This window comes from Vigna umbellata, chromosome 6, assembly GCF_029865625.1.
Source record: "Vigna umbellata cultivar VRB3 chromosome 6, Vumbellata_1.0, whole genome shotgun sequence".
In the NCBI taxonomy this organism is placed as follows: domain Eukaryota; kingdom Viridiplantae; phylum Streptophyta; class Magnoliopsida; order Fabales; family Fabaceae; genus Vigna; species Vigna umbellata.
Window position 1 is genome coordinate 807,380 of NC_142170.1, and position 12,088 is coordinate 819,467.

Below are 12,088 nucleotides of genomic sequence, written 5' to 3' on the forward strand. Positions count from 1 at the left end.
AGAAGTGGACGAAGTGTACGAAGTTGACGAAGTGGAGGAAATGGACGAAGTTGACGAAGTGCAGGAAGTGGAGGAAGTGGAAGAAGTGGAGTAAGTGGAGGAAGTGGAGGAGGTGGAGTAAGTGGAGGAAGTGGAGGAGGTGGACGAAGTGGACGAAGTTGACGAAGTGGACGAAGTTGACGAAGTGGACGAAGTGGAAAAGTGCAGGAAGTGGAGAAGTGGACGAAGTGGACGAAGTGGAGGAAGTGGAGGAAGTGGACGAAGCGGAGGAAGTTGAGGAAGGGGAGGAAGCGGAGGAAGTTGAGGAAGTGGAGGAAGTGTAAGAAGTGGAGGAACTGGAGGAAGTTGAAGACGTGGAGGAAGTAGAGGAAGTGGACGAAGTGGACAAAGTGGACGAAGTTGACGAAGTGGACAAAGTTGACGAAGTGGAGGAAGTTGACGAAGTGGAGGAAATGGAAGAAGTGGAAGAAGTGGAGTATGTGGAGGAAGTGGAGGAAGTTGAAGAAGTTGACGAAGTGGAGGAAGTGGACGAAGTTGACGAAGTGGAGGAAGTGGAGGAAGTTGAAGAAGTTGAAGAAGTGGACGAACTGGACGAAGTGGAGGAAGTGTACAAAATGGACGAATTTGGACGAAGTTGACGAAGTGGAAGAAGTGAACGAAGTTGACGAAGTGGACGAAGTGAACGAAGTTGACGAAGTGGAGGAAGTGGACGAAGTGGAGGAAGTGGAGTAACTCGAGGTAGTAGAGGAGGTGGACGAAATGGAGGAAGTGGACGAAGGGGATGAGGTGGACGAGGTGGACGAGGTGGAGGAACTGGAGGAACTGGAGGAAGTGGAGGAAGTTTACGAAATGGAGGAAGTGAAGGAAGTGGACGAAGTGGACGAAGTGGACGAAGTGGAAGAAGTGGAGGAAATGGACGAAGTTGACGAAGTGGACAGAGTTGACAAAGTGGACGAAGTGGAAAAGTGGAGGAAGTGGAGGAGATGGACGAAGTTGACAAAGTGGAGGAAGTGGAGGAAGTGGAGGAAGTGTAGGAAGTGGAGGAAGTGGAGGAAGTGGAGGAAGTTGACGAAGTGGATGAGGTTGACGAGGTGGAGGAAGTGGAGGAAGTGGAGGAAGTGGAGGTAGTGGAAGAAGTGGAGGAAGTGGAGGAAGTTGACGAAGTGAATGAAGTTGACGAAGTGGACGAAGTGGGAGGAAGTTGAAGAAGTTCAAGGAGTGGACGAAATGGATGAAGTGGAGGAAGTGTACGAAATAGACGAAGTGAAGGAAATGGACGAAGTGGACGAAATGGACGAAGTTGACGAAGTGGACGAACTTGACGTAGTGGAGGAAGTGGAGTAGGTGGAGTAACTGGAGGTAGTGGCGGAGGTGGACGAAGTGTATGAGGTGGAGGTAGTGGAGGAAGTGGACGAAGTGCAGGAAGCGTAGGAAGTGGACGAAGTGGAGGAAGTGGAGGAAGTGGCGGAAGTGCACGAAGTGGAGGAAGTGGAGGAAGTGAAGGAAGTTGAAGAAGTGGAGAAAGTGGAGGAAGGGGACGAAGTGGACGAAGTGGAGGAAGTGGACAAAGTGGACGAAGTTGGCGAAGTGGAGCAAGTGGAGGTAGTTGAAGAAGTGGAGGAAATGGAAAAAGTGGAGGAAGTTAAGGAAGTGGAGGAAGTTGACGAAGTGGACGAAGTTAACGAAGTTGACGAAGTGGGCGAAGTAGACGGAGTGGACGAAGTTGACGAAATAGTAGAAGTGGAGGTAATGGAGGAAGTTGAAGAACTTGAAAAAGTGGACGAAGTGGAGAAAGTGGAGGAAGTGGAGGAAGTGTACGAAATGGACGAAGTTGACAAAGTGGACGAAGTGGACAAAGTGGAGGAAATGGACGAAGTTGATGAAGTGGACGAAGTGGACGGAGTTGACGAAGTGGACGAAGTTGATGAAGTGGACGAAGTTGACGAAGTGGAGGAAGTGGAGTAAGTGGAGGAAGTGGAGAAGGTGGACGAAGTGGACGAACTTGACGAAGTGGAGGAAGTGGAGGAAGTGGAGGAAGTTGACGAAGTGGACGAAGTTGACGAAGTTGGTGAAGTGGACGAAGTGGATGAAGTGCACGAAGTCAACGAAGTGGAGGAAGTTGACGAAGTAGAATAGGTGGAGGAAGTGGAGGAAGTTGAAGTTGAAAAAGTGGACGAAGTGGAGGAAGTGGAGGAAGTGTACGAAATGGACGAAGTTGATGAAGTTGGTGAAATGGACGAAGTGGATGAAGTTGACGAAGTGGAGGAAATGGAGTAAGTGGAGAAGTGTAGGAGGTGGACGAAGTGGACGAAGTGGAGGAAGTGGAGGAAGTGGAGGTAGGGGACGAAGTGGAGGAAGTGGACGAAGTTGACGAAGTGGACGAATTGGACGAAGTGGAGGAAGTGGAGGAAGTTGAAGAAGAGGACGAAGTGGACGAAGTAGACGAAGTGGAGGAAGTGGACGAAGTGGACGACGTGGACGAAGTGGCGGAAGTGGAGGAAGTAGAGGCAGATGTGGAAGTGGACGAAGTGGACGAAGTGGTCGAAGTTGACGTAGTGGAGGAAGTGGAGGAAGTTGAGGAAGTGGAGGAAGTTGACGAAGTGGACGAATTTGACAAAATGGACGAAGTGGAGGAAGTGGGGGAAGTGGAGGAAGTTGGAGAACTTGAAGAAGTGGACGAACTGGACGAAGTGGAGGAAGTGGAGGAAGTTGACGAAGTGGAGAAAGTTGACGAAGTGGAGGAAGTGGAGTAAGTCGAGGAAGTGGAGGAGGTGGACGAAGTTGACGAAGTGGAGGAAGTGGAGGAGGTGGAGGAAATGGAGGAAGTTGACGAACTGGACAAAGTTGACGAAGTTGGTGAAGTGGAGGAAGTGGAGGAAGTGGAGGAAGTTGACGAAGTAGACGAAGTAGACAAAGCGGAGGAAGTGTACGAAATGGATAAAGTTGACGAAGTGGACAAAGTTGACGAAGTTGGTGAAGTGGACGAAGTGGACGATGTTGACGAAGTGGACGAAGTGGAGGAAGTGGAGGAAGTGGGGGAGGTGGACAAAGTGGACGAAGTTGATGAAGTGGACGAAGTGGAGGAAGTGGAGGAAGTGGAGGAAGTGGAGGTAGTGGAGGAAGTGGAGGAAGTGGAGGAAGTGCAGGAAGCGGAGGAAGTGGATGAAGTGGAGGAAGTGGCGGAAGTGCACGAAGTGGAGGAAGTGGAGTAAGTGAAGGAAGTTGAAGAAGTGGAGAAAGCGGAGGAAGTGGACGAAGTGGAGGAAGTGGACAAAGTGGACGAAGTTGACGAAGTGGAGCAAGTGGAGGTAGTTGAAGAAGTGGAGGAAGTGGAAAAAGTGGAGGAATTGGAGGAAGTGGAGGAACTTAACGAAGTGGACGAAGTTAACGAAGTTGACTGATGAGTCGTTATTTCTTGAATTATATTTAGTTTATTGCACTTAAATAAACCAGGGAATTGTGTTTAATTGCTTGTTATTTCCCCGTTTTTCCGAATTCTGCTTAATTTGGTCGGAAATTTGTAATTGTGCTAATTTGGATTTTCTGAGCTGATTAAGTGCATTTTTGAAATGCAGGAAAATTTCGGAAATACATTTTGGGACATCAGGAAGAGTGCCAAATAAATTCAAGACTCTCCACACAGACATTTGTGAATTAATTAAATTGTAATTGAGTAGTTTAGAATTTTTGTATCGACTCTTATATTTTGGGTCAATTTTTGGTAAATTAGATTAGACCCAAAAATTAGAAGTTAGTGACTTGGCACCCTAGGGTTTTATTGTGTGGACCCTACCCTAAAAAAAGAGGACACACGGCCCTTAGAAAAGGAGTGCAGCCGCCACTCACTTGGGGTCTCTCGGTTTTGGTTTTTGGCTTTTACTGTTGAACGTTGTTTGAGGCTTGAAGGTTTTTGGAACATTTTCTTAACGCTGTTACAATGGAATAAAAAGAAGCAACTTTTCTTTTGCCAACGGGTGCATACATCATTTCAGGGGATGAATGGGATAAACCTTTTCTTTCTTTTCTTCTAGGAGGGTGCTTCATTATGTAGGAATGTTTTTATATTTTAGCTTAAAAAAAAGAGGGTGCACGCTGATTCTTGGATTTCAATTTTTTTTAGCTTAAATAGCAATGTCACGTGAAGAAGAGAGAAGCGTTGAGATGTAGTGATTCGGAGTTAAGAAGTGTGGTGTCACGGAAGGGGAAGGACACGCTGCCGCTGCCACATCCAGCTTCAAGAATTGGAATGCTGCTTTCATTGTATGGACTGCACACAAACGGTGATTCACGCCAGCCTAGAAGCATCATCTTTCATTTAGAAGGGATTCATTTTGCTTTGGAGAAAAAGAGAAATGGAACGGTGATTCACCCATGCTGGAATGAGGTGCTCCACGGAAGAGAAAGGAGCTGGCACATGCGGTTATTAGATTGAGATTGAATTTACTTTTTGTTTGGTGCACGCTGATTCAGTCTTTGGGAGAGGTGTTGCACGGTAATGAATTTTAATTTCTTTCTTGGAGAATGAAGCACTTGGTGTCACGTTTGGTGCAGCACACGGTGCATGGGTTAAAGTTTCTTTTATTTAATTCAAGCTGGACAGTATTGGATGAAGCAGAGTGCCAAGTGGTTTTAGTTTTCCTACTACTTCAAGTATTTAATGTTAAATGTTCTTTAAGCATTCATTTCAATTGCCTGCCATTCTCAGTTTGCATTTAATTGTGTAGATCAATGTTGCACTTTTAATTTGATTTAAGCACTTTTTAATTTAAATGTCCTCTATGTTTCGTGGTTGTGATATTTTAGTTACAATGTTAGCTCAAGTGACCTGTCATTTTAATTTTCTGTTTATATCTGTGTTTACATCCGTGCTTACATTCGCGTTTTAATTTAGTTCATTTCTAAGCACAAAAACACTTTCAAAACCCCCCCACCACGTGTTTGATCTGAGACTTGAACCAAATTTGGTCCTTGTGAGACGACCTAGGAGTCACTTCCTAGCACTATACTGCATTCTTTTATGCACAATTTTTGTGGGAGGTGCGACCCTCTCATCATTGACGAAGGGGGCGAAGTGGACGGAGTGGACAAAGTTGATGAAATAGTAGAAGTGGAGGTAATGGAGGAAGTTGAAGAAGTTGAAAAAGTGGACGAAGTGGAGGAAGTGTACGAAATGGACGAAGTTGACGAAGTGGACGAAGTGGACGAAGTGGAGGAAATGGACGAAGTTGATGAAGTGGACGAAGTGGACGAAGTTGACGAAGTGGACGAAGTGGACGAAGTTGACGAAGTGGACGAAGTTGACGAAGTGGACGAAGTTGACGAAGTGGAGGAAGTGGAGTAAGTGGAGGAAGTGGAGAAGGTGGACGAAGTGGACGAAGTTGACGAAGTGGACGAAGTGGAGGAAGTGGAGGAAGTTGACGAAGTTGGTGAAGTGGACGAAGTGGACGAAGTGGACGGAGTGGATGGAGTGCACGAAGTCGACGAAGTGGAGGAAGTTGACGAAGTAGAAAAAGTGGAGGAAGTGGAGGAAGTAGAGGAAGTGTACGAAATGGACGAAGTGGAGGAAGTGGACGAAGTTGACGAAGTGGACGAATTGGACGAAGTGGACGAAGTGAAGGAAGTGGAGGAAGTTGAAGAAGAGGACGAAGTGGACGAAGAGGAGGAAGTGGACGAAGTGGACGACGTGGACGAAGTGGCGGAAGTGGAGGAAGTAGAGGCAGATGTGGAAGTGGACGAAGTGGACGAAGTGGACGAAGTGGACGAAGTGGTCGAAGTTGACGTAGTGGAGGAAGTGGAGGAAGTGGACGAAGTGGAGGAAGTTGACGAAGTGGACGAATTTGACAAAATGGACGAAGTGGAGGAAATGGAGGAAGTGGAGGAAGTTGAAGAACGTGAAGAAGTGGACGAAGTTGACGAAGTGGAGGAAGTGGAGGAGGTGGAGGAAGTTGATGAAGTGGACAAAGTTGACGAAGTGGAGGAAGTGGAGTAAGTCGAGGAAGTGGAGGAAGTGAACGAAGTTGACAAAGTGGAGGAAGTGGAGGAAGTGGAGGAAATGGAGGAAGTTAACGAAGTGGACAAAGTTGACGAAGTTGGTGAAGTGGACGAAGTGGAGGAAGTGGAGGAAGTTGACGAAGTAGACGAAGTAGACAAAACGGAGGAAGTGTACGAAATGGACGATGATGAGTCGTTATTTCTTGAATTATATTTAGTTTATTGCACTTAAATAAACTAGGGAATTGTGTTTAATTGTTTGTTATTTCCCCGTTTTCCGAATTCTGCTTAATTTGGTCGGAAATTTGTAATTGTGCTAATTTGGATTTTCTGAGCTGATTAATTGAGTTTTTGAAGTGCAGGAAAATTTCGGAAATACATTTTGGGACATCAGGAAGAATGCCGAATAAATTCAAGACTCCCCACAAAAACATTTTTGAATTAATTAAATTGTAATTCAGTAGTTTAGAATTTTTGAATCAACTCTATATTTTGGGTCAATTTTTGGTAAAGTAGATTAGGCCCAAGAGTAGAGATTAGTGACTTAGACTCTAGGGTTTTTGTGTGGACCCCACCCTCATTAAAGGGAGACACACGGCCTTTAGGTTCAGCCGCCACTTGCATTTTTTTTGGCCACTGCTTACTAGTTCTTTTTCTCTCGGTTTTGAACGTTTTTTGAGAGGAATGAAAAACAGACTTTGAATGGTTCCATTTCCTTTTTGCAAGCACTGGATTCATGAGAATGGTTATTTAATTTTCGTTTTGAAGAAGTGCAGCCGCCACACTTGGACGCTCTCGTTTTTTTATTTGAGTTTTTGGGCTTAGAACGTTTTTTTTTTGGCTGAACGTTGTTTTTGGAATTGAAGGAATGGAATGATTTTCTTTTCTCATCTTTGCTGAACTCTCATTGCTGCTTCCATTTGGATGCATTGAATAAATGAAGAGATGATGGGAGTAGGTGCTGATTTGAGAATGCACTAGAATGACAGCTGGAAGAAAAGGGAAGTAACAGCACGTAGGGTCACGGTACAGAGGTCGAATAGATTGGTGTGGAAGCTTCCGTTCTCTGCATAATGTTCATTGTCTTGTAGCTTGGTTCAAATAGCTTAGGTTGAACATAAGATTGCCCACATTAGTCCAAGTCTTTCTTCAGCAGTTACCAAGTTTTAGTGGATACCACCCTCACCGGGATGGTGCCAGTCTCGGATACGTACTATTGATCGGAAGCAAGAAGTACCTCATGATGGTGCCATATCCAGAAGATATCGTGGAGAATAGAAGCCCGAGAAGGAGGTCACGGCTACAGAAGTGCATTCGGTGATGAAATGCGTTGGATGCAGCTCACGGAATTTCATTTTGGTAGAGTAGGTGTCACGTCCAGAAGGGGGCACATTTCAATTTGAAGAAAGGAAGCAAACACGGTGCATTTAATTTGGCCTTAAATGAGGAGTAGATTAGGTTAGAGTATAGGATGATGGGACGTTGATGGCTTATGTGGAGTGGGAGAAGAGAAGCACTTTACAGCTGGTTTGTTTTGGTCTATGAAGAAGTTCATTCACGTGAAGAAAGAAGAAGCATTCTAATGATTTTAATTTTCTTTAAAGAGAAGCCCGAGACAGTGATTTCAATTGAAGTGTGTGCACATAAAAAAAAATGAATGTGTGGTGCACGGTGACGGAAGGGAGCTGCTGCCACGTCCAGAGAGCTCCAAGGGTCTACTCTTATATTATTTTAAATGCTTAATCTTGCACCTAATTAGGTTACAATTTTCATATTGCATACACTTAGGTTTGAATGCTTGCTAATTTTTAAGTGATCTTTGCTTGATTACCATATTCTCCTTTCAATGTTAATCATCACAAAGTTAATTTTCACTCCTTTAATTTAAATGTAATGTTAGCTTTAGTGACCAACCGCTTTAATTTTGTAATTGAGACCGTTTTTTTTTTACATTTCCGTTTGCATTAGTGTCTTATTTAAGTTCAGTTGCATTCACAAAAAAAAATCTTTCAAACCCCCCCCCCCCCCCTTCGTGTTTGACCTAAGACTTGAACCACATTTGGTCCTTGAGAGACGACCTAGGAGTCACTTCCTAGTCTATACTGCATTCTTTTATGCACAACTTTTGTTGGGAGGTGCGACCCTCTCATCAAAATGGCGCCGTTGCCGGGGACCAATGGTTCGGTCTTAGGTTTTTGTTGTGTTTGTGTGTGTTGTGTTTTTTCTTGTATGTTTGAGTGTGTGTGATTTGTTTGATTAGGTTGTTTTGTGTGTTCAAAATTTTTGTGATATCGTTTCATGATTTTAGGGTGTTGTGACTTAGTGCATGACTAGGGGAAATCCTGGGCCTATACCACCCTTTGATCCTGAGATTGATAGAACTTTTCATAGGTTAGCTAGGCATTCTAGAAATTTATCTTTAGAGTCTGTTTTTGAGTCTGTTCCATTGGATACTGTGCATCCCACTGCTGAGTACTTTGTGCATACTGCATCTACTGCATCTGTTGCATCTGCACGTGATTCTGATTCTGATTCTGTTGTTTTTCACACTGAGAACAATATGGCACAACCTCCACCTCGTGGGAGGACCTTTAGGGAGATGGCTGCACCTGATTTCGATATCGAAAGCTTGTGCATCCAATATCCTGATGAGGACGTTCCATTTGTTCTCAAGACTGGACTGATCCATTTGTTGCCCAAGTTTCACGGTCTTGCAGGTGAGAGTCCTCATAAGCATTTGAAGGAATTCCACATTGTCTGTTCTAGTATGAAACCACATGATGTTCTTGAAGAGCACCTCTTCTTGAAGGCATTCCCTCATTCATTGGAAAATGTTGCTAAGGATTGGTTGTATGGTTTGGCGCCTAGATCCGTCACTAGCTGGGATGATCTGAAGAGGCTGTTCTTAGATAAATTTTTTCCAGCAGCCCGGACCACAGCTATCAGAAAAGACATAACTGGGATTAGGCAGCTTGGTGGAGAGAACTTATATGAGTATTGGGAGAGATTCAAGACACTTTGTGCTAGTTGTCCCCACCATCAGATACCTGAGCATCTCCTTGTCCAGTATTTCTATGAGGGTTTGAACAACATGGACCGTGGTATGATTGATGCTGCCAGTGGTGGAGCTATTGGAGACACCACACCTGCTGAGGCCAGGCAATTGATTGAGAAGATGGCCTCCAACTCCCAGCAGTTTAGCACCAGGAATGATACCATTGTTGTGAGGGGCGTACATGATGTTGTTGCCCAGTCTTTATCAGCTGTTGAAAGCAAGTTGGAAGGAAAGATTGACTCTCTCACGAAGTTGGTGACACAGTTGACTACCAACCAGAGATCTGCAGCTCCATCTGCATCTGTTGCACGGCTATGTGCTATTTGTCCTTCCAGTGACCACTATACAGATGCTTGTCCTTCTTTGCAGCAATCTGCTGCCTCTGATGCGCCTCAGGCTTATGCTACGAACATCTACAACAATAGGCAGCAACAACAGCAAAATCATGACTTATCCAGCAACAGGTACAACCCAGGGTGGAGGAATCACCCCAATCTGAGATGGAACAATGCGCCACAACATCAACAGCAGGCACCACCCTTCCAGAATGCTGGAGCACCTAACAGATATGTGCCTCCACCTATGCAACAACACCAGAGGCAACAACAACAGCAAGAGGCACCTGCCCAACCAGCTGCCCACCCTTCCACTTCGTCTGAACCTTCATTGGAAGAGTTAGTGAGACAGATGACTATGCAAAACCTGCAGTTTCAGAAAGATAACATGCAATTTCAGCAAGAGACTAGAGCTTCCATACAGAGTCTCACTAACCAGATGGGTCAGATGGCTACTCAGAGAAACCAGGCGCAGTCTCAGAATTCGGATAAGTTACCATCCCAGACTGTGCAGAACCCAAGGAATGTGAGTGCCATAACCCTTAGATCAGGGAAGCAGATTTTTGTGCCTTCAGAGCCCGCTTCTACACCTACTCCCATGCCTGCTACTTGTCCTAGAAAGAACGACCATGACGGTCCGAGCAAGGCATTTGAGGTGGGTGAATCTTCTTCTCCAGCCGGTGGTTCTTCTTCAGGTGGATCTTCTCCCTCTTCCACCACCACCACTGCCGCACCTTCTCCATTGGTTGACCGACCTATCCCTCTACCATTCCCTTCACGGGCACTTCCTAGCAAAAAGATGGAAGATGTGGATAAGGAAATTCTGGAGACCTTCAGGAAGGTAGAGGTGAACATACCTCTACTTGATGCCATCAAGCAGATACCGAAGTATGCCAAATTCTTGAAGGAGTTGTGCACACACAAGAGGAAGATGAAGGGAAATGAGAGGATAAGCATGGGAAGGAATGTATCTGCGCTTATTGGTAAGTCGGTCCCGCACATCCCTGAAAAGTGCAAGGACCCAGGTATATTTTGCATTCCTTGTGTGATTGGAAACAATAAATTTGAAAATGCCATGCTTGATTTGGGTGCTTCTGTTAATGTCATGCCTTTATCTATATATGCATCTTTGTCTCTGGGTCCTTTGCAAACCACGGGTGTGGTCATTCAGTTGGCTAATAGGAGTGTTACCCACCCAGCAGGTTTCATAGAGGATGTCTTGGTTAGGGTTGGTGAATTGATTTTTCCTGCTGACTTTTATGTTTTGGAAATGGAGGAGGGATTCTCTCATGGATCCGCTCCCATTATCTTAGGCAGGCCATTCTTGAAAACTGCCCGAACTAAGATTGATGTGTATGCTGGAACTTTGTCTATGGAATTTGCTGATATTGTTGTTCATTTTAATATCCTTGATGCAATGAAATTTCCAGCTGAGGACCATTCTCTGTTTAGGATCGATGCATTGGATGACATTATTGATAGATATGTTGTTGATGATTTTGATTCTTTGCATAAGAAAGAGCATTCTTTTCTATCTTCTCTACATACATGCATTGAATCTGAATTTGAGAATGAGGTTGATTTTGAAGAGAATTTTGATATCCATGATGTTGATGATGTTTTTGATATGGATGATGTTGATAATGTAATTGTCATGGATATGGATTTGGAGCGTGATGAGATAGGTGTTCCGCCTTTACCTGTGAATTCTTTGGAGTCGGAATGCACTAACCACTTTGTAGGAAGTACAAATGAATCTGACTTGCAGGCACCTACTCTTGAGTTGAAACAGCTCCCAGATAACCTCAAGTACGTGTACTTGGAGGATGATGAGAAGAAATCGGTGATCATTTCCACCTCCCTTGATTCTGTTCAAGAGGAGAAGTTGCTTGGTGTGTTGAGGAAGCACAAGAAGGCCATTGGTTGGAGTTTGGCTGACATACCTGGTATTAGCCCATCCACATGCATGCATAGAATTCTTTTGGAAGATGGGGCAAGGCCAGTGAGACAGCCACAAAGAAGGCAAAACCCCGTGATCATGGACGTCATCAAGAAGGAGGTGACCAAGCTTTTGCAAGCTGGGATCATCTACCCTATTTCAGACAGTCAGTGGGTTAGCCCCATCCATGTTGTGCCCAAGAAAACTGGCCTCACTGTGGTGAAGAATGAGAGGGATGAGCTTATCCCAGCTAGAGTGCAGAACAGTTGGAGAGTCTGCATTGACTATAGGAGGCTCAACCAAGCAACCAGGAAAGATCATTTCCCCCTGCCATTCATTGATCAGATGCTGGAGCGCCTGGCAGGTAAATCTCATTATTGTTTTCTTGATGGTTTTTCTGGTTACTTTCAAATAAATATTGGGCCTGAGGATCAATAAAAAACCACATTCACCTGCCCCTTTGGCACTTTTGCCTATAGGAGGATGCCCTTTGGTCTATGCAACGCCCCTGGTACCTTCCAGCGGTGCATGCTTAGCATTTTTAGCGACTTTCTTGAGAATTGCATAGAGGTGTTTATGGATGATTTTACTGTGTATGGATCCTCCTTTGATGCATGTTTAGACAGTCTGGAAAAAGTTTTGAAAAGATGCATAGAAACAAACCTTGTTCTCAATTTTGAGAAATGTCACTTCATGGTTGGACAAGGTTTGGTTCTAGGGCATATCATTTCTGAAAAGGGAATAGAGGTAGACCCTGCTAAGATATCT

At 44.7% G+C, this 12,088-nt stretch overlaps 1 protein-coding gene across 1 annotated transcript; it reads left to right on the forward strand.

Moving 5' to 3' along the window:
• Positions 1-8,260: 8,260 nt before the first annotated feature.
• On the forward strand, positions 8,261-11,758 carry LOC148196550 (uncharacterized). Its single transcript, XM_088092853.1, has one exon. It carries the CDS (start codon positions 8,318-8,320, stop codon positions 11,756-11,758), a length of 3,441 nt encoding a protein of 1,146 aa, XP_087948979.1. The 5' UTR covers positions 8,261-8,317.
• Positions 11,759-12,088: the final 330 nt, after the last annotated feature.

Coding starts and splice junctions, on each gene's coding strand:
- LOC148196550 (XM_088092853.1), top strand. CDS start 8,318: ATGACTAGGGGAAATCCTGGGCCTATACCACCCTTTGATCCTGAGATT.